Here is a 24,799-nt window from a genome sequence, read left to right as displayed (position 1 = left end):
AATGTAGAGTATGGGGGTGGTGCTGTATGTGCTGGTGTGTGGCGCCCTGCCCTTCGATGGCCCCACCCTGCCCGTGCTCCGACAGCGCGTCTTGGAGGGTCGCTTCCGCATCCCCTACTTCATGACAGAAGGTGAGACTCAATAACATAGTGCTTACACCCCAAAAAAGCCTGAAGTTACACCATTGCTCCTATGGAAAAACACCATCCGAAGCCAAACATCAGTCTGTGTTGTTGTTGGAAAGGTTTTTGTTCGCTGGTGAATACCAGTAGAGGACATTAAAGGGGCAATACGGGATATGAAAAACAACAAAATGGTCACTCCACCGCTTGTTTTGGTAAACTGCTGAGGGATGGGGCTGTAGACATTTTTATCTCCTCGAATCAATGGCGACATAGTTAATTTAATAGTCCCCAAAATGTATATACCAATCCCGGATTACCCCTTTAACTGGCTGCTTGGAGCTCTTCAGAATCCACTCTGTTGTGTGCAAGGAAAACATTGACCGCTTTTGACATGAGGCTCAACTGCATTGCATAAATACCTGTTCAAAATGGAACCCATCTACTACTAGGGCAGGGACATCACGATACGATATATATACACTGCTCAAAAAAATAAAGGGAACACTTAAACAACACAATGTAGCTCCAAGTCAATCACACTTCTGTGAAATCAAACTGTCCACTTAGGAAGCAACACTGGATTGACAATAAATTTCACATGCTGTTGTGCAAATGGAATAGACAAAAGGTGGAAATTATAGGTATATAATTTGTATATATTTGTATTAATATATTTATTTTTTTAGGGGCTAGATCAGCTTTATTAATGTAGATAGGTTGTAGCTTCCATCAATGTAATTGTCTTTATCATTTCCAATCCCCCATATATTATTTTTGTAAATATATACAGTTGAAGTGGGAAGTTTACATACACTTAGGTTGGAGTCATTAAAACTTGTTTTTCAACCACTCCACAAATGTCTTGTTAACAAACTATAGTTTTGGCAAGTCGGTTAGGACATCTACTTTGTGTATGACACATCATTTCCCCAACAATTGTTTACAGACAGATTATTTCACTTATAATTCACTATATCACAATTCCGGTGGGTCAGAAGTTTACGTACACTAAGTTGACTGTGCCTTTAAACAGCTTGGGAAATTCCAGAAAATGATGTCATGGCTTTAGAAGCTTCTGATAGGTTAATTGACATCATTTGAGTCAATTGGAGGTGTACTTGTGGATGTATTTCAAGGCCTACCTTCAAACCAAGTGCCTCTTTGCTTGACATCATGGGAAAATAAAAAAAATCAGCCAAGACCTCAGAAAAAAAATTGTAAACTTCCACAGGTCTGGTTCATCCTTGGGAGCAATTTCCAAACGCCTGAAGGTACAACGTTCATCTGTACAAACAATAGTACGCAAGTAATAACACCGTGGGACCACGCTGCCGTCATACTGCTCAGGAAGGAGACGCGTTCTGTCTCCTAGAGATGAACGTACTTTGGTGCGAAAAGTGCAAATCAATCCTAGAACAACAGCAAAGGACCTTGTGAAGATGCTGGAGGAAACAGGTACAAAAGTATCGATATCCACAGTTAAACGAGTCCTATATCGACATAACCTGAAAGGCCGCTCAGCAAGGAAGAAGCCACTGCTCCAAAACCGCCATAAAAAAGCCAGACTACGGTTTGCTACTGTACATGGGGACAAAGATCGTACTTTTTGGAGAAATGTCCTCTGGTCTGATGAAACAAAAATAGAACTGTTTGCCATAATGACCATCGTTATGTTTGGAGGAAAAAGGGGGAGGCTTGTAATCCGAAGAACACCATCCCAACCGTGAAGCACGTTTGACAAAAGTTAAACAATTTAAAGGCAATGCTACCGAATACTAATTGTGTAAACTTCTGACCCACTGGGAATGTGATGAAATACACCTTAGCTAAATATATTTAAACTCAGTTTATCACATTCCTAACATTTAATTCTAGTAGAAATTCCCTGTCTTAGGTCAGTTAGGATCAACACTTTTTCCACAACTTTGGAAGTACGCTTGGGATCATTGTCCATTTGGAAGACCCATTTGCGAACAAGCTTTAACTTCCTGACTGATGTCTTGAGATGCTGCTTCAATATATCCACATAATTTTCCTTCCTCATGATACCATCTAGTTTGAAGTGCACCAGACAGTCAATAATACAGTAGAAAAAGTGTATATACAGTGTGTGCAAATGAGGTAAGATAAGGGAGGTAAGGCAATAAATAGGCCATGGTGGCGAAGTAATAACTATATAGCAATTAAACACTGGAGTGAAAGATATGCAGAAGATGAATGTGCAAGTAGAGATACTGGGGTGCAAAGGGGCAAGATAAATAAATACAGTATGGGGATGAGATAGTTGGATGGGCTATTTACAGATGTGCAGTGATCTGTGAGCTGCTCTGACAGCTGGTGCTTAAAGTTAGTGAGGGAGATATGAGTCTCCAGCTTCAGTGATTTTTGCAGTTAGTTCCAGTGATTGGCAGCAGAGAACTGGAAGGAAAGGTGGCCAAAGAGAAATTTGCTTTGGGGGTGACCAGTAAAATATACCTGCTGGAGCGCGTGCTACGGGTGGGTGCTGCTATGGTGACCAGTAAGCTGAGAAGGCGGGGCTTTACCTAGCAAAGACTTGTAGATGACCTGGAGTCAGTGGGTTTGAGGACGAGTATGAAGCGAGGGCCAGCCAACGAGAGCGTACAGGTCGCAGTGGTGGGTAATATATGGGGCTTTGGTGACAAAACGGATGGCACTGTGATAGACTGTATCCAGTTTGTTGAGTGGAGTGTTAGAGGCTATTTTGTAAATGACATCGCCGAAATCGAGGATCAGTAGGATGGTCAGTTTTACGAGGGTATGTTTGGCAGCATGAGTGAAGGATGCTTTGTTGCGAAATAGGAAGCTGATTCTAGATTTAATTTTGGATTGGAGATGCTTAATGTGAGTCTGGAAGGAGAGTTTACAGTCTAACCAGACACCTAGGTATTTGTCCACATATTCTAAGTCAGAACCGTCCAGAGTAGTGATGCTGGACGGGCGGGCAGGTGCGGGCAGTGATCGGTTGAAGAGCATGCATTTAGTTTTACTTGCATTTAAGAGCAGTTGGAGGCCACGGAAGGAGAGTTGTCTGGCATTGACGCTCGTCTGGAGGTTAGTTAACAGTGTCCAAAGAAGGGCCAGAAGTATACAAAATGGTGTCGTCTGCGTAGAGGTGAATCAGAGAATCACCAGCAGCAAAGAACCCCCACAACATGATGCTGCCCCCCCCGAGCTTCACGGTTGGGATGGTGTTCTTCGGCTTGCAAGCATCCCCCTTTTACCTCCCAACATAATGATGGTCATTATGGCCAAACAGTTCTATTTTTGTTTCATCAGACCAGAGGACATTTCTTCAAAAAGTACCTTCTTTGTCCCCATGTGCATTTGCAAACTATAGTCTGGAGTTTTTATGGCGGTTTTGTAGCAGTGGCTTCTTCCTTGCTGAGCGGCCTTTCAGGTTATGTTGATATTGTACTTGTTTTACTGTGGATATAGATACTTTTGTACCTGCTTCCTCCAGCATCTTCACAAGGTCCTTTGCTGTTGTTCCGGGATTGATTTGCACTTTTTGCACCAAAGAATGTTCATCTCTAGGAGACAGAATGGTAATGATGGGTGCGTGGTCCAATGCTGTTTATACTTGCGTACTATTGTTTGTAGGTAAACTGGGATATGACGAGTTAATCAGGGTGATTTTTTATTTATTTTTCTCCCACAAATAGTCAGGTATTTTCCTTTCCATGGTAGCAAGATCTTATCTATTTTTGCTAACTTTCTATAAAAATGTATTGGAGTGAGATCATTTCTTTCTTTCGGGATATGTATACCGAGTATGGCCACATCCCCGTCAGACCATTTTATTGGTAAACTACACGGTAATGTAAAAGTTGAATTTTTTTTGTGTATGTAATAAGTACACTATCATAATTTGATTTTAATCCAGAGAGGTTAAACAAGTATCTAGATGCTGTGGAGGGATCCAAATTGTGGATTTAAAAGAACGTGAATCATTAGCGTACAATGACACCTTTGTTTTTAAGCCCTGGCGTTCTAACCCCTTAATATTATTGTTGTGGGGGTCAACAGGCTTTGTTCAGGGAACTATTTAGTCCTTGTTGAGAATGTAGGAGTGTTACTTAAGCTCCCTCGCCTGTCTGCATGCAGCCCCCCCGGCCCGCTCCGGTCCTGTTCCCTCCTTTTGCTTCAGACGAGAAGAACAGAGTGCCATTTCCTCCCTACATGTTCTCACTCTCTGCTACACACACATACTGTACGGTACGGTACTCTCTATAACAAATCAGGCAGCGCTGTACTGTTAGTACACTGCTTTGTTTTACCTCCAGTACTGTACATTCTTTGAAGTCAGTATTGAAGTTGCCCTGGGCTATTGGGTGTAACAGAAATCCGAGATAAAGAAAGCAGGGGGGGACAAAAGAAAGGAAGTGTTAACCGTCCCGGCCCTGAATATTTCCATGGTAGTGTCATAATGTACAAAAGAGAAAAGAAGAGTGTCAATGTGGATCACATAGTTTCTCTCTCTCACTCTTTCTCTCGCTCATCCCTCACTCTTGCTGGCTTTCTCTCCCAGAGAAGTGTTCATTTGGCAGCAGAGCAGTCATCATAAATAAGACCATAGATCGAAGGATGAGGATGAGTAGGTAGCTCAGGCTGAAGAGGCGAGACGCAGACTGGGTGCACGCACAGAAACACACAGATGCAAACACACGCACAGCCTCAGCCCAGTGGGCGGTAATCCTATTAAGACCCTGCGGTTAGTGACGTCAAGCTCATTTAGCCGCTAACTGAAGGTTAAGAGTCCTCTCCATCCTCCTCTGAGAGATGAGGGAGAAAGAGAAGGAGAGATGGAGAGGGATGGCGTTAAGAAGGCAGAGAGAGTAAGAATGAGAGAGGGATAGAAAGAGGACAACAGGGGGGGCTAGAGAAAGAGGGGACGAGCCCACTGTGCATTCCTGCCTGAGATCATTTGTTTTTCTTAGCGTGAGTAGTGGAGGTGCTCCTTCACTCCTTCCCTGTGGCCTGCCCTGCTTCAATAGAACCGCTTTGTTTCCTCAATGTAACGTTTCAGCGGGAGCTCTCGCTTCACTCAAATACGGGTTTTCTTCCCTCTCTATTCTCGGTACATGGTACACACAGTACACTCAGTATCACTGTCCCGGGCTGCGTGTTGTTGTGTATGGTCTGATGTGTCAGGGGCAAATGTGTAAAGTCAGACGTGACAAGAGAACACTCTCCTCTCTGTCATCAGACAATGCCTCAAGTTAGGGCTCTCTGTAATGGTTCTTTGTACCAGGGATTGTAGATACATTTTCTCCCCCTTTCTGTCTCTGTCTTTATTCTTCTTTCTCTCCCCTTCCCCCTCTCTTGTCCTCCCTCTCCCAGACTGCGAGCACCTGATCCGGAGGATGCTGGTGCTGGACCCGTCCAAGCGTCTGTCGGTAGCCCAGATCAAGGAGCACAAGTGGATGGCACTGGACGTGCCGGTGCAGAGGCCCATGCTGTACCAGCAGGAGAGCGACCTGGGCGTGGGCGAGTACAGCGAGCAGGTTCTGCGGCTCATGCACAGCCTGGGCATCGACCAACACAAGACAATCGAGGTGAAAGTTGACCGAGAGAGATGGCGCCTTGTTTCTTATATAGGGCCCTGGTCAAAAGCAGTGCACTGTAAAGGGAACAGGGGTACCATTTAGAACCCAGGAAATATCTACGCTAGCAGAGCCGGCTTTAGCCTTTTGGTGGGCCTAAGCAAGATTTGGTTGGACGGCACCCACCTCATGGCAAAACAACACTGTTTTGAGACCCAGGCTGAGTTTCTTTTTTAGTCGTTTATGTCTGGAACCGGCCCCTACACTAGCATACTAAAGAGAATTAAGTTATTTTATTTATTTTTTATTTTATTTCACCTTTATTTAACCAGGTAAGCTAGTTGAGAACAAGTTCTTGTTTACAAGTGCGACCTGGCCAAGATAAAGCAAAGCAGTGCGACACAAACAACAACACAGAGTTACACATAGAATAAACAAGCGTACAGTCAATAACACAATAGAGAAAAGGAAAGTCTATATACAGTGTGTGCAAGTCGCGTGAGGAGGTAAGGCAATAAATAGGCCATAGTAGCGAAGTAATTACAATTTAGTAAATTAACACTGGAGTGATGGATGAGCAGATGATGATGTGCAAGTAGAAATACTGGTGTTGTGCATGGATTCAGAGTAGTGTGCCAGAGTGGATATTGGCTGTATCTCTAATGACACCCTATTATGAGTATTGATGTTAGCTCAGCCGGTAGAACATGGCTCTTGCAATGTGGGATTCGAACTAGCGACCTTTCGCTTACTGGCCCAACGGCTAGGCTACCTGCTGCCCTACGTGTAGTGGCTGTTTCAAGAAAACCAAACCATATATTACGTTCAGGGTGAGGAACAATCTAACATCAAGTTATAAAATACTGAACTATCCCTTTAAAGATGCACTATGCAGAAATGTCTCAGCCATTTCCTCATTGCTAAAATTCAAATTGTTAGCCTTATTACAGTTTGTGACAAAACAAGCAAGTGTCGTGTAGAGACTCATTGTACCATATAAACCAGTGGTTCCCAACCTTTTTTGGTTACTGTACCACCAACTTAATTTTGCTCTGTCCAGTGTATCCCTGAAGTACCCCCCCTCGTGCATTTTACCAGCAGGCCTATGATCTCTTGAGTCTTCTCAAGTACCCCCTGTGAATAGGCCAAGTACCCCTGGTTGGGAACCACTGATCTAAACCGCTGTGAAATATATTTTTTACCGAAAAAAGTAAAAGACATAGAACTAAACTTAAGTACGGGAAGCATAGAAGTGGTGCACATAGAACAAATCTACCGCTTCTTAGACTTGCTTTCAATGAGTGACAGATCTATAACTCAGATTTCTATGTGAATTTGGTTGGTCAGGTCTCCCAAAAAGTTACATATTGCAGCTTTAACATGGTTTGCCCCTGCCTGTGTCCAGTCGCTCCAAAACAAGAGTTACAACCACTTTGCTGCTATCTACTACCTGCTGGTGGAGCGTCTCAAGTCCCACCGCTGCAGTTTCCCTGTGGAGCAGCGGCTTGACGTACACCAGCGCCGGCCCAGCACCATCGCCGAGCAGACTGTCGTCAAGGTAACCCCCGCTATCTTCGTCGCCGTTTTTCAGCGCCACAAAGCAGATCTGTCTGTGTGGTGCATTAGTATAGATGTCTGCGGTCCTAATGATCAAAGACATTTCCATTCACACACCTGGCTTTTCAAAGAACATGTATTCATTCATTAATTAATGAAGCGTCTTTTCTCTTCCTTTCGCTGCCATCTTTTTTCCCCCTCTATCCATTCAACTTCCTTTTTTTTCTGTTACCTTTCACCCTCTTCCCCTCTTTCTTTGATTCGCTCTCTATCCATTCCTTTCACCCTCTTCCTCTTTTTTTGATTCTCTATCCATTCCTTTCACCCTCATCTCTTTCTCCTGATCTTCCTCTCTCATTCTCTCTCGTTCTCTCTGTACCCCTCCATCTAACTCCCCTACAGCCGAGCGAGCCGAGCGGTGGCTCCCCCCAGGTGGGTCTCTTGCCCCAGGGGGTGCGGGTTCTCCTACGCTCCCCGGCCCTGCCCCAAGCCTCGGCCGATGCCTTCAACTTCCCGCAGTCGCCTCTTCTGCCTGAGCACAGCTTCATGGTCGAGGACGTCGCCACTCCTAAAGTAAGTCACGGCGCCAAACAACATGTAATCTAAGGTTACGAGCTATTCTGAACCGAAGCACCCCGGCCTGTGGACATTCACTATGTGGAGTGTTATCCAGTTTTCCAGCTGGATAACACTGTTGAGTTAGTGGAATTAAGCAAAACAAATTACAAAAATTGATGTTCATATTGGACAAACTCAGGGAGAACCTCCCCTGTTTGAAAACGTTTCAAAAGGTTTTCTCCAACTGAACACAACCCCGTGGAGCACTAATTGCAACTGGACAGTGGTGACGCTACAGAGGACCGATCCTCCCCCCAGGCCACCCCAACCCCGACTGGCCACTGCAGTTGAGTTATCCAAGAGGGGACTCTTGTCTGTATTTAATTGAGTTTAGCCCACTCATGCTGCCTTCTCCTTTCTCCCTCCTTTCCTCCCCAGGGGGCTCTTTGTTCAAGGCTGTCCCCAACTCCCCACAGCCAGGCAGCGAGAGAACAGAGCGTTGCCAGTTTGGCACTCAATAGAACACCAACACAAAATCAGCTGAGGACTGACACAGTCCAGCCCCAGTCCCCTCTTACCCCCTTTTATACATCGTGTGGGGACTTCTTAGTTAGTTCCACCTGCGTCTGCATCCTAAATGGCACCCGACTCCCTATTTAGTAGTGCACTACTTTTGGCCTGGGCCCTGGTCAGAAGTGGTGCACTATAAAGGGAATATGGTACCATATGGGATGCTGCCTGAGTGATGGATGGCGGTAACTGCGTCACAGTTATGTTATGAAAGAGCTCTGACTCACATTTCGCTGAGGTCGGGGCTCCACAGTAGAGTACATAAGCTGGGACCGTGACAGTGTGTCTGTGTGTTAACCTCGCTCAAATCCCCTGTCCTATTCTGACCCCTCTTGACCTGGACCTGCTGCTAATGCTACTTGGCTGGCCCCCGTTTATCTCTTCTGCATCCCAAATGGCACTCTATTCCCTATATCGTGCACTACATTTGATCAGGTCCCTATGGGCCATGGTCAAAAGTAGTGCACTATATAGGGAACAGGGTGCTATTTGGGATACACGCTATGTGCACCCTGCCCTAGCCACAGTCTGGTTATCAGAGGGGGAATGGAGGGATGTGTCTTGCCCTGTGAGCAGGTCCCCAGAGCCCTTAAGGCTTAGGCACTGGGCTGGCTGGATCTAACAGTAACCGCACTGCCAGCTGCCCCTCGCTAGTTTACGTAAGCAGCTACACTCAGCCCCATCCGTCCCCTCTCTGTCTGTCTCTGTCTGTCTGTCACTGGCTGGGGCCACACATCTGATATGACAGCTGCCAGTTCTCTACAGCTCGGGCACAATCAGAGACCTCTCTCCCTCTCTCTCTCTCACACACACACACACACACACACACACACACACACACACACACACACACACACACACACACACACACACACACACACACACACACACGCACACTAGGAGCACACGCACACTTAGTGTTGGACCATGTGACATCTGCTGTACTCTTGTCCCTGCACGTCTGGATCCAGACTCTCCCTTACTCCCCTCCTCCTCCTCTGCTAAGTGTCTGTCTTTATCTGTGCCAGACTGTGACCTTTTCTTCCAGCCTGGCCAGGCTTTAAGCGTTCGACTTCGCTCCTGACGTCAGCACTCTACGTTGAGCAATCTACCATTCCCCTGCTTTCTGCTGTGTGTTGAACAACTGCCTTATACGCACAGACCCTATACTAGTTTTATTTTGACCTTTATTTATCACTTTTACAACCAATTTTTGTCTTAACTGACAAACTATACTTAGAAAAGATATATTAACCCTCGTAAAAAAATTCTGTGTAACCAGCAGACTTGCAAGAGATGAAATCAAAATAACGCTCAAGTGTTATCTTGGTGAGGGAACACGGCGTGGCCCCTCAAAAACAAGGAACTAGCATGATCTCAGCAGCAGGAGGGAGCACCAGCAGAACACATGACCAGGATGCTGCCTGTTGAGGCTGTTCCCTCTGCCCTCCCTCACTCTTGATGAGCCCCTGCTGGCTCTAGGCACTGTAGGGACTAGGAATGAATCCCAAATGGCACCCTGTTAACTATTTTAGTGCACTACTTTTGGTCAAACTAGTGCACTAAAAAGGGTATAGTGTGGCCTTTTTTTTTTTTCGCCTTTATTTAACTAGGCAAGTCAGTTAAGAACAAAGTATTATTTTCAATGACGGCCTAGGAGCAGTGTGTTAACTGCCTTGTTCAGGGGCAGAACGACAGATTTTTACTTTGTCAACTCGGGGGTTCGATCTTGCAACCTGTCGGTTACTAGTCCAACGCTCTAACCACTAGGCTACCCTGCCGCCCCTTTTGGATGCACATTAGGCACTAGTGCAGTAATAGGCTGGTGTGGCCTGGGTTCGTGCAGCCAGCCCCTCTCCCTCCCCAGTGTGTTGAGTAACAGGCAGCATTCCTGGCCTAGCACGCTTCAGGGGACTGGGTTCAGGAATTGTACAAAGCGGCCCTGACTGGAGGAGCCCAGGGTTCTGGTTACCCCGGCAACTCATCCAGATGATCCGTGTCAGCGAGGGGTGTGTCAGAGAGGCAGACAGTGTGTGCATGCGAGTGGGTGAGAGATTTGTGTGCGAGAGAGAGACTGTGAGCGAGAGGTGTGTGTGATAAGCGAGCCTGATTGTGTCTGTGGAAGAGTCTCTCGCTGCACTTTCGGCCAAAGCACACTTCCTGTGCATGCATACCAGACTTCCTCCCCTCTCCCCTCTTAATGTCTGACCAACGGGGGGGAGGGAATGGCAGACCCATTTTGTTTACTCATCCAGTCCCCAAGCCTTGCAGTATTGTAGGTGCAGAGCTGTCCACTCCAATAACACAAGTGGAGAGGACCCTCTGGATGTGTACATTAGGGGAAAGCTGCCTGGTCATGAATTAACCGATAGAGTTGCCATTTCCCTCTTAGGGTGTGTGTGTGTGAGACAGAGAAGGAGGTCCCATTCACGTCCATAGATTCTCATGCTGCCCCGTAGGAATGAAGATAAATGGGTGTGTAATGGAGGTGTTTAGGTGAGACCCTCTCTCATGATGAGTAACCTTGCCTGGGTGCTGGAAACTCGCGTTAGCTCTCCAGAGAGAATGCGCTGAGAGTCTGTGTTGGTAACCCAGTTTGAACTCTATAGCGAGTTCCCAAGGGCTATAGATGAAAGTTGGCTCTTTTGCGAACACCTGGCACTTGAGCATTGATGTGGAAAGGGAATTAATGATTAATGTCCACTGTCCCTGTGAAATACATTTCATAAATGGATTGCTCCAGCAAACAACTCACCGTGCCTCTCCCTGTCTTTGCCTTTAGGTGAATGGCTGCATGCTGGACCCCCTGCCCCCCACAGTGCTGCGCAAGTCCAGCGCGTCCTCACCCAGTAACATGATGGAGACGTCCATCGACGAGGGCATAGAGACGGAGGAGCCCGACGCCGAGGACGACCCCGCCCACCTCTTCTCCGCCTTCCAGATGGCTCGCTTCGGCCAGCGCCGACACACCCTGTCCGAGGTCACTAACCAGCTGGGCCCCGTCATCACCCAAGGTCAGAACTGAACCAAGGTTCTGGGACATTAAAGAATCATATAGGTCATTGGCTAGATGGTGGACGTAGGGCTGTGTTCATACGATGGGTTGTTGATCTGCTAAGCCAGGAAGTATTGCGTTTGTGAATGGGGAAAATGTGCGCTTCCAGTGCACCACATTTATTCATAGATGGATGGATGAATGAATGAATGAGTGGATGAACTGGTTTTATTTATTGTATCTAGCTGAGGCCAGAGGGGTACACTACAAAGCAGGATCAATGAGTTAGCCAGCTAACTTATATTTAAAAAAAAAAAAAATGAAAACTGTTGATTTTCCTGGTTAATTTAAGAAAGGTATACTTAGTGTTTTTTGGTTGTTGAGGCAATTAGACCATGCCCATTTCATGCTTATCTTCTTAAAAAATAAATTGTTATTTCAGAATATTGTGGGAAGTTAACTGGCTAAGTCATTGGTCTTGCTTTGTAGCATACCCCTCAGGAATCTTTCCAAAACAGGAAACAGGCAGTGACCATTATGGAATTTGGGGTAATGATTAATTGTCATGCAAATGGTCACTGTTATATTCATAATAGTTTTTTTTTAGCTTGTAATGCATCTTAATACATATTTGAAAATGTAGCTATCACATACCTAATGAATACAAGACAGCTTCAGTGACACCCTCTAACTAATGGTTTTGACAGCTTTGAGCTTTTGGAAATGAAGGGTCTCCACCCAACCATGTCGTTCTGCTCGTAAAATGATTGCTAACTTTACCCACTTCATATAAAAAATAATAAAAAAATGTAAATCCTATTGGGTAAACTATATCTACTTAAATGTAAAAGTTGAATCCCCTCTTAAACGATTATGACAACAACAAAGTTTTTTTGGGTCACGGTTATTGTCCACAGTGTCGGTTACACGTTTATATGATAATTGTGCAAGGCCTACCTGGAAAAACCTGTGACCCTAATTAGAGCAATATCCAATACACCAGTAGTACTGTCAATGAACCCTTGCTTTCCTGTATTGCTGTGAACCAACAGGTAAACTGTTCACCATGGGCCACAACCCGTCCCTGGGCAGCGTGGACTCTGACATGGGCTACGACATGGGCTCCTTGCACAGTGACCTGGGTCTGCTGGAGGACGTCCCCTCTCTCAGCGAGGTGGTCCTGGCCAACACCCACAGTTCGGGGCCCCACATGACCCAGGGCCCCTTCATGAGCCAGCGGCCCCCCAACCCCACCATGCAGGGCCTGAGCTCCCAAAGGAGGGAGGCCCACAACCGCTCGCCCATCAGCTTCAGGGAGGGCCGCCGCGCTTCCGACACCTCCCTCACACAAGGTGAGATCCACTGGTTGTCTCTCGATCTTTACTCATCTCCTTCTCCGTCTTCCTGTTTCTTTCACGCCGTCTTTCCCTCTACGTTTCTCCATCTTTCTCTCTGTCGTCAGCCTCCGTCTCATAAGACACCCGGTGTGACTTTGCTCCAAAGTAGAGCACTATATACAGGGAATAGGGTGTCGTTTGCTAAATGAAAAATACAATTGACTTCAGGTCTCCACTTGCGCATCTTCTCCTCCCTCAACCCCTGAACATTAGGACCCCGAGAGACGCCATCATCAAGGTCTCGGTCTCTAATCATTGCGCAGACGACACGACACCCCTGTGAACCGCAGCTCATTCACACCCCTGCACGCACACATTTTCAAGCTGAAATTGGCTCTCGTTCTCTTTATTTTCTTCTCTTTCACCCACCCACTCTGTCTTTCTCTCTCTGATGATTCATTTTGTGAATCAGACTGCGCTTTGAAGGTTTGGCCCACATAGCTCTGTTTTAGTGTTTAATCCCGTAGCAGCAGCAAAAGCACCCGGTAAAGGAACTTAATTAATAGCGCTTAAAATGTATATACAGGAGGTGTGTGTGTGTGTGTGTGTGTGTGTCCTGCTGCCTCTTCAGTCTGCGCACACACACAGCAGGAGCTACGAGTCACCAGAGCCCCACTTATTTCTAGTGGCTGTTTGAAGCGGCTGGGTTCTGCGTGCCGCTGCAAGGAGATGATGTGGAGAAGCTTCTCAAATCTTTATATAGCCTTATTATTAGGATGAGTCAGGTCCCACGGTTCACGCCATCATGAACAGTCACCCAGCCTTCTAGGAGCCGGAGATGGATTTTTATTACAATCACCATCACACACACAATGTTACCACCCACACACAGACACACACACACTCATGACGTACATACTCTCTCCCTGCAGGCGGTGAAGGTTGGCTAGAAGTGATGTCATTTCAGTCGGAGATGCAAGGGAACCGGGTTATAACAAATAGTTTGGATGCTGTACTCCCCTGACTCCCAACTCTATGTTGTTAGGTCTGGTTGCATTCCGGCAGCATCTCCAGAACCTGGCGCGGACCAAAGGCATCCTGGAGCTGAACAAACAGATGTATGAGCAGATGGGCTCTGGGGAGGACCCATCCTCCATGAGGACCCTGGGGCCCCATGCAAACCTGCAGAACCTGCTGGACCCCAAGCTGCAGGTCAGTACTGGCTCCACAGTGACCGAGAGTGAGACCTCACCCAGCAGCACCACTCCTGACCTCACCAGTGATTAGTTAGCCAGCCAGCCGGTGAATCACAGACGAGGCTGGTTATATAATGATCCGTCCGGACGAAGAGGCAGCCAATTGTCTCCTTGTTGACTGTCAGTCAGCCCCTGGAGCTGCACAGAGTGAATACAGCCATTGTTGAGGTAATACTGCTGCCCATAGCGATGACTGGTGCCCACTGGCCCTTCACTCGCTCAGGGACAGAAAAATAGGGAGAGAGAGAAAGAGTGTGAAAGAGGGGAGAGTGAGGTTAGAGGGAAAGTGTCGTGCCTGTGAGAGAGAGAGGCAATCGAGTTATCTTAGAAGTAACTGTGTGACTGACTGAACTGAATCGCCAAATCTGGGAAGTAGAATGTACCGGCTGCCGCTTGTAAACGGGCAACAACAAGGAGTCAATTCAATGGCCGCGAAGACAGAGAGACAGAGAGAGCACGATCCATCTGTGAATCAGTGCATCCATCTCCCTTTCCCTAGAACAGTGTGTCCTGTGGTTGCTGCGGGTCAACATAAGGCCTGTGTGGTTGGTTGGTTGTGGTGGTACATACACAGAGGGTTAGGTTAGTCTGCGACTCAAATGGCACCCTAGCACTTATTTAGTGCTCTGCTTTTGACCAGGGCTCTGGGCAAAAATAGTGCACTAATTAGGGATTGGGAATAGGTGCTATTTGGGACAAAGCCCTGGTGGTCGAAAGGGCTTATTGGCAGCATGCCTGTCTGTCCACAAGGTCCCTATAGTTGCTTACCACACAATCACTATACACAGTCAGCAACAACAATAAAACAACAACAGCAACACACTGGCCCTGTATACAAGAGTGGCAATGACTTCAATACTCAGTGGAGCTGTGTGAGTGTGTTTTCGCGTCCGCGCCAGGGTTTCCGAACAACGTGACCGGGAAGATTTGAATTTACCGGCCATTTGAGAAAATGTACCAGACCCATATGCATTGGGTGCGTAACCCGTTCGGGCATTCACCAGCGGTGCTCAGAATGACAGAAATCACGTTTATCTTATGATAATTCATCTTGACAGAACATGCAACTCCTGTGGTGAAACACCATTCTAAACAGTGCATATGTGACGGTGATGAAAATCTCAGTTAGAAACTTAGAATGAGGGGGAATCTAAAGATGCAGCAACTAGGATGTATGGCTAATATGACAAGGAGGCCTTTGGCCTCTGGAGAACGAAATGAAATGAATATGAAAACAACTAGAGCAGTGAGAAATGCTGGTTTCAATGGTCAGATTTTGCCTAAGCTACTTTGAAGCAAAGTAAGACATGCCTCATATGACGTAAAACATTCAGGTTTCAAACAATGAAGTATATGTTTTCAAAATGCATACTGCCTCCAGCTCACATTGCAAAGTGGTGGGTGATGTACTGATAGCCTGCCTACCGTTGCCTATGCACTTGAATGGCGAATTGGAAGGCGCGCTTCAATTACCAGTTGAGAAATAAAAATAGTAGCTCTTTTTAATCATGGCGATCAAAACTGTTTTTAACATGCGATTGCATATAGAATTATTGTGCAATGACTGGGCTTATAAAAGCATGTTTCACTCCAGCAGCAACGTGCTTGAGGAACCGCAGCAGCAGGTCTAGTGCTGTCTGACAAGTGATATTCTGCTCAAAATAGTATGCTGTGCTCGTGTGATAAATTACGGCTAACGAAAATGAACACTCCCAATTTAATTCCCTTAAATTTAGCAAATGACCCTAAAGACCGATAGGCATGACAGTCAAATGTATTTCCATTGACTGAATAAAAAGCATTATTTTACAACGGGATTGTTTTTTTTCTCCAGGTAAATTTGGTCGCCAACAATTTGATCTGCTTTTTGTCTGTAACCCAGTGAGATTGTGAGTGTAACCTCCTCTGAACTCTTCTGTGTGTATTATGCATTTCAGGGAGAGGCATCCAAGCTCGAGGATAACTTGGCTTTATACCAGGGTGGCGCCCAACCTCTACTGTCCCGAAGACAGAGTCTCGAGACACAATATCTCACACACAGACTACAGGTACTAACCACTCAATCTGTCTTATACTGTATGTATCTAAATATTTATTAAAGGAGTAATCAATTACAATAAAACAATGACTAACAAAATGTTGTTAGTTTGTCTGCATTACTGTACGATTTTCTCAATTTCAATGTCATTTTATACCTATCGGTGATTATGGATGGCACATTTTGAGACTGGCGAGATATAGTTATTGAATCCCTCATATTTCCCTCGCTCCCTTACAGAAAGCTAGTGTCATGGCTAATGTGAGTCCTGCTAGCTGCCAGCTCTTCTGTAAGGAGAATCCTCGGAGTCTAGAGCAACAGCTGCAGGAGCATAGGTACATTATTATCTATTCACACTTATCATACAGATCCCACCGTCATCTTGTTTTCCTGCTTGTCTCTATAACCTATATCGCTTTATCTTCAGGTTGCACCAGAAGAGGATGTACCTCCAGAAGCAGACTCACCTCCAAACCTACTTCAACCAGATGCAGATAGTGGAGGGTTCCTATCCAGGGGACCCAGGGGCCCCTCCACAGCAGCAGGGGGCCATGGCTGGGTCCCGCCAGCAGCAGGGCAGCTCCCAGGCCTCCCCTCCCTACACCCAGGCCCTCAGCCCCCTCATGGAGCCCAGCGCCAACCTGGTCTACGACACCTACCTGGCGCACCACTACCCTCACTCCCACCTCAGCCCAGTACTCATGCCCTCCGGCCTAGCCGGCCAGCTGCAGAATCACCCCCCTGAGGCCTTGGGCTACAGCTACCAGCTGTGTGACCAGCAGGGACAGTTTCACTCCCCCCAAGAGGCACTTTCTCCAGAGCAATACGAGTTCCCCCTGGACCCCGGGCAGCCGCACCCGCCTGGCCCAGGAGAGGCCCCTGTGGCCGGGTACGAGGGGCTGGCACTCCCCGCCGAACTCCAGGACTCCTTTTTGGACAGCGAGATGATGGAGACTGTAGACTCACAGCACGGCTTCGTACTGGTGAACTGAAGCCGGTGGAACTGTGGGGGGAAAGCAGTATTACCGACAGTTAAAAACCTACACAGCGTTATGTCGTAGATATGATGGAGTGGAGATGGGGGTCAAGGTACATGGGAAAGTGTTTTTTTGTTTTTGTATCAATGAATACTATTTTTTGTTGTTGTGGTGAACCAACCTCAGAACCTTTCTACCAAAATCATCCCCATCTCCCTTCTTCCCACTCCTCTGTTCCCATCAGCCCTATGCTAGGCCTGGTGGCTGCCTGGGCGATAAGGGTGTGCCAGCATGGCTGGCTGGCTGGGTATATGTGGATGGATGGATGTTGCCATGATGGGGGGTGTCACATGTGAAGTGATATCGCTCCACAGGAACACAATTGCCTCAAAGCTGACTGCTGCCGCAGCAGCCTCGTCAAGAAGAGCTGGACGGCGCAAAAAGACTTGGCACAGTTTGGTCGTTTGGTCGTTTTTGGAAGATGTGCACAATGGAACTTGGCTTACCGAAAGCAAAATCCAAACGACAACCATGCTATTTTGTATTGAAATAGGACAAGAACTCTCAAAAACACATTGCGTGTTTGACATAGTAAAACAAAAAAACGAACAAGAGACAAAGTAATGAGTTAATGCGCGCTTGATAAGTGCAGTGTTCGTCAATATTTTATCGTGGCAATATTGAAGCAATATATCCATCTGGGACTAGGGAGCCGCACGGGCGACTTCCTCACCAGAAAGTTGTACTTTAATGTGACGTTTTTCGGGAGAATTCCAGTATGATGACTCACAGCCAACATATCCACAGTGACAGCTCATCACCGCGTAGACAGCGACGACGTAATCGTGAGATAATCCCAACACCAATCCCATCGAAGCAGATAAAAGGGAAGGAAAAAAACACAAAAACAGTACTCCAATCTATATTTAATGAAGAGAAACACGATTTATGTTGATGTTCCTTATAAATTGGGTAGTTATTTCCAACGGACTACACAAATCAGTTTGATGCCCTTCACTAGGCGCTAAAAGGAATAAGTTAAGTCCAATCAAATCGGTTTGCTGCACTAGTGTTAGCTGAGGGTTCTATCTCCAGATTGTGTTCTTTATACCTTCTGTGATATGCAGCTGATGTGGGCCTAACAGTGTTGATGTAGAAAAGTTCTAATCATGATTCTGTGGTGGAATAGACCCAAATACCTACTGGGTTTCTGAAGGAATGTGTTTCTCTAACTTAAGGTTGCTGTAAAAAAAATATATATATATAATAATAATAAGATGAAGAAAAAGACAAATGTAAGAACAGAACGTTAGTCACACGAACACTGGATTAATTGTGTCACGTTTCACAATGGCTCTCTCACAGCAAGCTTAGAATGAACACTTCACTTTTGAATCTACTTGAAGCATACAGATCTCTGAAGACATAGACCTCTACTTGTCATTAAATAGGATGAAAAACAGAAGTGGTCGAGGTCAGAGGCAAACGTCTGCTTCTCAAATGGCAGCCTATTCCCTACATAGTACACTACTTTTGTGGGCTCTGGTCGAAGTAGTGCACTGTATAGGTAAACGGGTGCCATTTGGGACACTGCCATAGACTAGACTACAGGATTGTCTGTGGAAGCTGGATTACTGGAGCACTTTCACGAGGTAAAAAGGAAATATAGCGAGAGCGAGTTGGTGACGGTAGTCGGTGTTTAGCCTAGTCTGCTGCTTCCCATGGAGACGAGGGAACCATTCACTCTCTGTTATCCCAATAAATGGACACAAAACATTTGGTTCTTTCAAAGAAAGACCAGAGAATAACACTATTGGTTGTTCATTGTGCTTTGTAAAAAATTAGGGGTTTAGAGACTTGAGTGCTCTCAAGATGCAACAAATATTGTGTTGAGTGTGAATAGTGTTCAGTGTGCCTTTTTTACTTGTTTTGTTTCAAATTCGAATATTTGAGTGTTTTATTTCTGGTTTTAATTCCGTTATGTTTTTATTTTGGGGTATCCTTTCCGGAAATAAGTAGACCCAGGTTTTTACAAAGGTACGAAACCAAAGTCCCCTCAGAAGTTTCCCTGTCCAACCACACCATGTGGAGTTAGGAACTTCTTTGTTTTAGCTTCTTGACAGTGCTTTTTTGGTCCATCAGTATATGCCATTTAAAAAGTATTATAGCAATATTTCTGAGTAATAGTTGAAGATGTAAAGAAAATAATGAAGATTAGGAGTGGATGTGTTTCAGTATCATAATTTCACTTCCTGCTGACAAGCGCCTGTCTTTAGAAAATCCAATTTTATATTTACCTTCATTGATGTTGACCACAGATAAGCTAACTTGCTGTTGAGATTAAAAAAGGTTTATCGAACAATGTGTGTGTGAGTATTTCTTGATCTACTTTTTTCCCAAATAATCTGACTACGTACTCTTGTGTTGAATATATTGATGTCCATAGTTGAATTATAGGCACTGTCAATCCCCAGAACACAGCTCACTATTTGAGATTCCATTACAGCAGCCCAAATAGGGACATCAGCAGATCTTCTATTGTACCAGTATAACCTGTGTAGGCGTAATGAACTGGATGGGTGAATCACACGTAGCCCTTTTATAATAAACAGTTGAGTCACACAGTACATGAGCCTGAAATTGTTTCAGCTAAAATATCCAAGGTCTCCATTGTTATTATTAGCACTTTATTACTCGGTAATGTGGCATGGGTTTTGTAAAAACACTCTTACCGATGGGTATGTGGCGTCATTACGGTGTTGATACATATGTTAAGGGTTCTTTTTAACACCGTTGACTCAGTTATGAGAGTAATTAATGACATAATTGGACCAGAGTTAATGGTCTAAACTTATGGAGTGAAATGTCCGCCCTCACAAGCACGGTACATTTGTCGTCGCTAGGTGTGGAGTAAATCAGGGCCTGTATTCATAAAGCTGCTGATCTAGGATCAGGTCCCCCTGTCGATTTTTATAACATTTATATGATCTAAAAGGCCAAACTGATCCTGGATCAGCACTCTTCCTCGGAGATGCTTTATGAACGTGGCCCAGGGTTGGGTGTGAATAGATACTTGGACTGGGTGAAATGTTCCACTTTTCCCAAAGGTTTCTACATGACTGTAGTCTACATCCCTCTTGGTTCTCTTGTCTAGAATCCCCTACAGGAGTTCGACTTATAACTAGACCAACCAGTTCCTGTTCCCATCGGTGTTTGTCTCAGTTGCTAACTGGATTGTTGTCAACACAAACAAGCTTCAGAGGTAATTATTCGATTAGTTCAAGCATTGCTCCCCTTACTCGGCTGATGCCCTTGCTATTTGTTATCTGGATATGGATCAGAAAATGATGCATCCCGGCAGCTGAACTGAGTCAACCCAGAGATGCCATGTCCTCCCATTAGTGCACTGCCCACCCCCCCCATTGCTGCATTTCCCTCCTATTGCACCACTCAACTCTACTGTAGCCTATACATACCAGAACAGTTGAGTGAGCCTGCTGAGCCATGACTAGAGTGCAGTTGAAATGTTACCGGTTGTGAGGACCTCCACATAAGTGGATGATGAGATCACTTGGCTTTTGGCCTAGCTGTCTCTTTGTCCCCAGTACAGATTTTCCATAAAACTAGAGCAGGAATACAGTTAATCCAATCAGGCCTGTAATCCCATTCAGACTAGTTACAACTTCAGGTAACTGCCAAAATAAAGGAAACACCAACATAGTGTCTTAATAGGGCGTTGGGCCATCACGAGCCAGAACAGCTAAAATGCGCCTTGGCATAGAACGCAACAAGTGTCTGGAACTCTATTGGAGGGATGTGCCAATTTTTCCACGAGGAATACCATCATTTGGTGTGTTGTTGCTGATGGTTGAAAATGCTGTCTCAGGCGCCGCTCCAGGATTTCCAATAAGTGTTCGGTTGGGTTGAGATCTGATGACTGAGACAGCCGTGGCATATGCTCATCAAACCATTCGGTGACCACACGTGCCCTGTGAATGGGGGCATTGTCATCCTATTAGGGCATAGCCATGGTAGCCCAAATAATGGCCTACTAAGCATTTTTATGCATAATGTGATGTTAATTGCCTAATTAACTCAGGAACCACACCTGTGCAGAAGCACCTGCTTTCAATATACGCTATATAAACAAAAGTATGTGGACACCCCTTCAAATTAGTGGATTCGGCTATTTCGGCCACACCCGTTGCTGACAGGTGTATAAAATCGAGCACACATCCATGCAATCTCCATTGACAAACATTGGCAGTAGAAAGGCCTTACTGAAGAGCTCAGTGACTTTCAAAGTGGCACGTAGGATGCCACCTTTCCAAAAAGTCACATTTCTGCCCTGCTAGAGCTGCTCCAGTCAACTATAAGTGTTTTTATTGTGAAGTGAAAACATCTAGGAGCAACAACAGCTCAACCGCGAAGTGGTAGGCCACACAAGCTCACAGAATGGGACCATCAGAAGAAAAAAAATGCCTGTCCTCGGTTACAACACTCACTTCCAAGTTCTGCTTCTGGAAGCAACGTCAGCACAAGAACTGTTCGTTGGGAGCTTCATGAAATGGTTTTCCATGGCCGAGCAGCTGCACACGAGCCTAAGATTGCCAAGCGTCGGCTGGAGTGATGTAAAGTTTGCCGCCATTGGACTCTGGAGCAGTGGAAACGCGTTCTCTGGAGTGATGAATCACACTTCACCATCTGGCAGTCCGACGGACTAATCTGGGTTTGGCGGATGCCAGGAGAACGCTACCAGCCTGAATGCATAGTGCCAACTGTAAAGTTTGGTGGAGGAGGAATAATGGTCTGGGGCTGTTTTTCATGGTTCGGGCTAGGCCCCTTAGTTCTAGTGAAGGGAAATCTTAACGCTGCAGCATGCAATGACGTTCTAGACGATTCTGTGCTTCCATCTTTGTGGCAACAGTTTGGGGAAGGCCCTTTGCTGTTTCAGCATGACAATGCCCCCATGCACAAAGCGAGGCCCATACAGAAAGGGTTTGTCGAGATCGATGTGGAAGAACTTTACTGGCCAGCATTGAGCACTGACTTCAACCCCATCAAACAACCAATCTAGTGGAAGCCTTCACAGAAGAGTGGAGGCTGTTATAGCAGCAAAGGGGGGACCAATTCCATATTCATGCACATGATTTTGGAATGAGACGTTCGACAAGCAGGTGTCCACATACTTTTGTTAATGTAGTGTACTTTGTATCCCTCATTTATGCAAGAGTTTCCATTATTTGGGCAGTTACCTGTAGTTAAGATGTACAGAAACCCTGTGTTACCTGTAGGAACACACAGAACGACATAATGTGTTCAAGCAATCTGAGATTGGGGGGGGGGGGGGGGTTGGCGGGAGTGAACCACTTTTTTAACATTTCTTTCAGTTATATAAAGCTGTTCAGTTAGTCAGTTGTTTAGAATGTGATTTGTTAAGTATGTTGGGTAAGGTTGGAAAGCAAACGCTGCGTCAGCATTCGAACTGGTCGACCTTGTGTGTCGCAACCCGCATTTAATGCTCTCCATCCCCCTCCAACCTACCTCCCTGCGAGCCTTTTCTTTATTTGACTCGAACCTGTAAACTCTACCCACTGGACTGTCACTAAGGTCTGCCCACGGAGCTTTCATAACCAATCAATTCTTACCCGAAATATTATCACAGTTTATTTTGATCGTCTATACCGGTCTAAAAATGTGGGCACAATCAGAACAGGGACAAGATGACACAGGACACATGTTAACACCAGGTATAAACGGGGCGCTTTTCAGTATGTCTTCCAAATCAGAACTCTACCCTCTGATCACGCTGGTACAACTGAAATCAATGGTTGCCATGACGACGGGTGAAGGACCACAGCATATTTCTGCTCTCCAGCTGAGGTCAGAAGTACTCATCGGTTTAACCCTCTGGGGTCAGTTGAAGCTACACTGAGAAACGGGTACTAGTCAAAAGAAAACAGATGGAAACAGGGAAAGATTACCTGGACATTGGAGTTCCCCATTGCAAAACGAAAAAAAAAATCTGTCGCATGCCATAATGAACACGACCCTGATGGAAGATGTATATAGCTGACAATGAAAAAAAAGAAACCTCCACATGAGAATATAGTTGATCAAAAATACCTGTCGAGCATGACCCAGATCCCTTTAGCCTGACCTACTACTGATATGTCTGTGCAAGGTTGTTCATTCTAGGTCATGTGCCTGCCGGGATTAGGGTTGCCTCTGACCGTCTGGTGGCCAGATAAAGTAGAACAACACCTTAAGACAGACCGAGACCTACACTGACTACTGCTCATCAGTTACACAAGATCCTTCGGACATGGAAGAGGTCTGTGTCTTCTTCACATGGAATGAGAGCAAATGCTTGGCCGTGACTTATGTATGAAAACTGTAGTCTATACACGATATGAAGAAACACGTCAGAAGCGTCATGCCTATTGATCAGGGCACCCTTAATTAGATCCAGTTGTAGGATTAAGTTATAAGGCCTGAGGAGGTGTGGTATATGGCCAATATACCACGGCTAAGGGCTGTTCTTATGCACGACGCAACGAGGAGCCCTTAGCCGTGGTGTATTGTCCATATACCGCAAACCCCCTTGGTGCCTTATTGCTATTATAAACTGGTTACCAACGTAATTAGAGCAGTAAAAAGAAATGTTTTGTCCTACCCATGGTATACGGTCTGATATACCATGGCTGTCAGCCAAATCAGCATTCAGGGCTTGAACCACCCAATGTATAATTAAATATATTATACAGTAAATATTGTATGACTTATTTCACACAGAATTAACTGTAAGATATTGAATTTGTCCATCAGTTCCCCCACAGAAACAGAGGCAAGACACTTCTGCTTGTGATGGTCGAGCGTGCGAGATAGACAGGATAACCTACTCAAGACAGTGCGTGAGAAAGAAAGGACAGATTGAGGGCAGAGTGACTTTAGTAAAAATTCTACCTTTGTCATTTGTCACTGAGAGAAACCAACTGGAGGTCGTCTCTCCCCCACTGAGCTGAAGTACCTTTGCTGAATCCTGTCATCATTACTTTATCTAGTTTCAGAGGAGCCAGCTACATTGTTTTAATTTTCTCAAAGTTTACAGCTGTTCTAACTGTTTGACGGTTTCAATTACTAGTATCCAAGAGATAACAGAATCTATAACCCCTCCATTCAGTAGCGCTGGGCTTCCTGTATGAATTATGGCTAATAATATTGAATCAAAACAAACATACTTTTAAAAAGGTCTTATTTAACTGTTATTTAAGCTACAGGCACATTAAATCTCTAAATAAGTCTTTGTTCGGCAATCAAGTGTGGAGGATTATTGCATAAATTGAACAGCGTCCTGCTGTGACCTCTTTGCTCCAGGCTCCCTATCACGCCATTTATAAACCACCAATACTCCTCATGTACTAGTACAGTACTGTTATGCGACCATGTGACGTAAAGACTAACCTTTGCATAACGTGTAGTAGGCCTGTAACAGCGCTGAGCTATAATCGGGGGTGGGCCGTGGCTTGGGTGGGTTATGTATGCTGATGGAGATTTTGAGAGATTAAAAAGCGTTCCCATTCTAATGATCTCTCATGCGATGGCTTTGTTGAGTGTTTAAATGCCTGAGTGCTCTTTTTATAACAACGGAAGTGGTGTTTGGGATGTGCTGCCAAGGTCTTCCCTTGTGTAACCCTTCAGTGTGACAACCAAGTGAAAGTGGCAAATAAAAAAACTATAACTGTTCCAAATGTCCGAACTGAATTTGGTAAAAGGTCTTTTATGTACTCTGCGCCATCGTCTTGGAACACCTTACAAAATA

At 45.5% G+C, this 24,799-nt stretch overlaps 1 protein-coding gene across 2 annotated transcripts in view; it reads left to right on the top strand.

Annotated features, from left to right (window-relative positions):
• The window catches only part of sik2b (salt-inducible kinase 2b), a 58,920-nt gene extending 39,581 nt beyond the window's left edge, over positions 1-19,339 (top strand). For both annotated transcript variants that reach the window (XM_055879421.1, XM_055879422.1), the window contains 10 exons: positions 8-131; positions 5,487-5,701; positions 7,095-7,247; positions 7,649-7,819; positions 11,157-11,388; positions 12,422-12,721; positions 13,752-13,918; positions 15,900-16,010; positions 16,241-16,335; positions 16,428-19,339. In XM_055879421.1, the coding sequence (XP_055735396.1) occupies positions 8-131; positions 5,487-5,701; positions 7,095-7,247; positions 7,649-7,819; positions 11,157-11,388; positions 12,422-12,721; positions 13,752-13,918; positions 15,900-16,010; positions 16,241-16,335; positions 16,428-16,992 (2,133 nt within the window). In that variant the 3' untranslated portion in view covers positions 16,993-19,339. The remainder of the gene's footprint in view (positions 1-7; positions 132-5,486; positions 5,702-7,094; positions 7,248-7,648; positions 7,820-11,156; positions 11,389-12,421; positions 12,722-13,751; positions 13,919-15,899; positions 16,011-16,240; positions 16,336-16,427) is intronic.
• Positions 19,340-24,799: the final 5,460 nt, after the last annotated feature.

Source organism: Salvelinus fontinalis, chromosome 24 (genome assembly GCF_029448725.1).
Source record: "Salvelinus fontinalis isolate EN_2023a chromosome 24, ASM2944872v1, whole genome shotgun sequence".
Classification (NCBI taxonomy): Eukaryota; Metazoa; Chordata; class Actinopteri; order Salmoniformes; family Salmonidae; genus Salvelinus; species Salvelinus fontinalis.
This window is presented reverse-complemented; position numbering and strand designations above follow the sequence as displayed.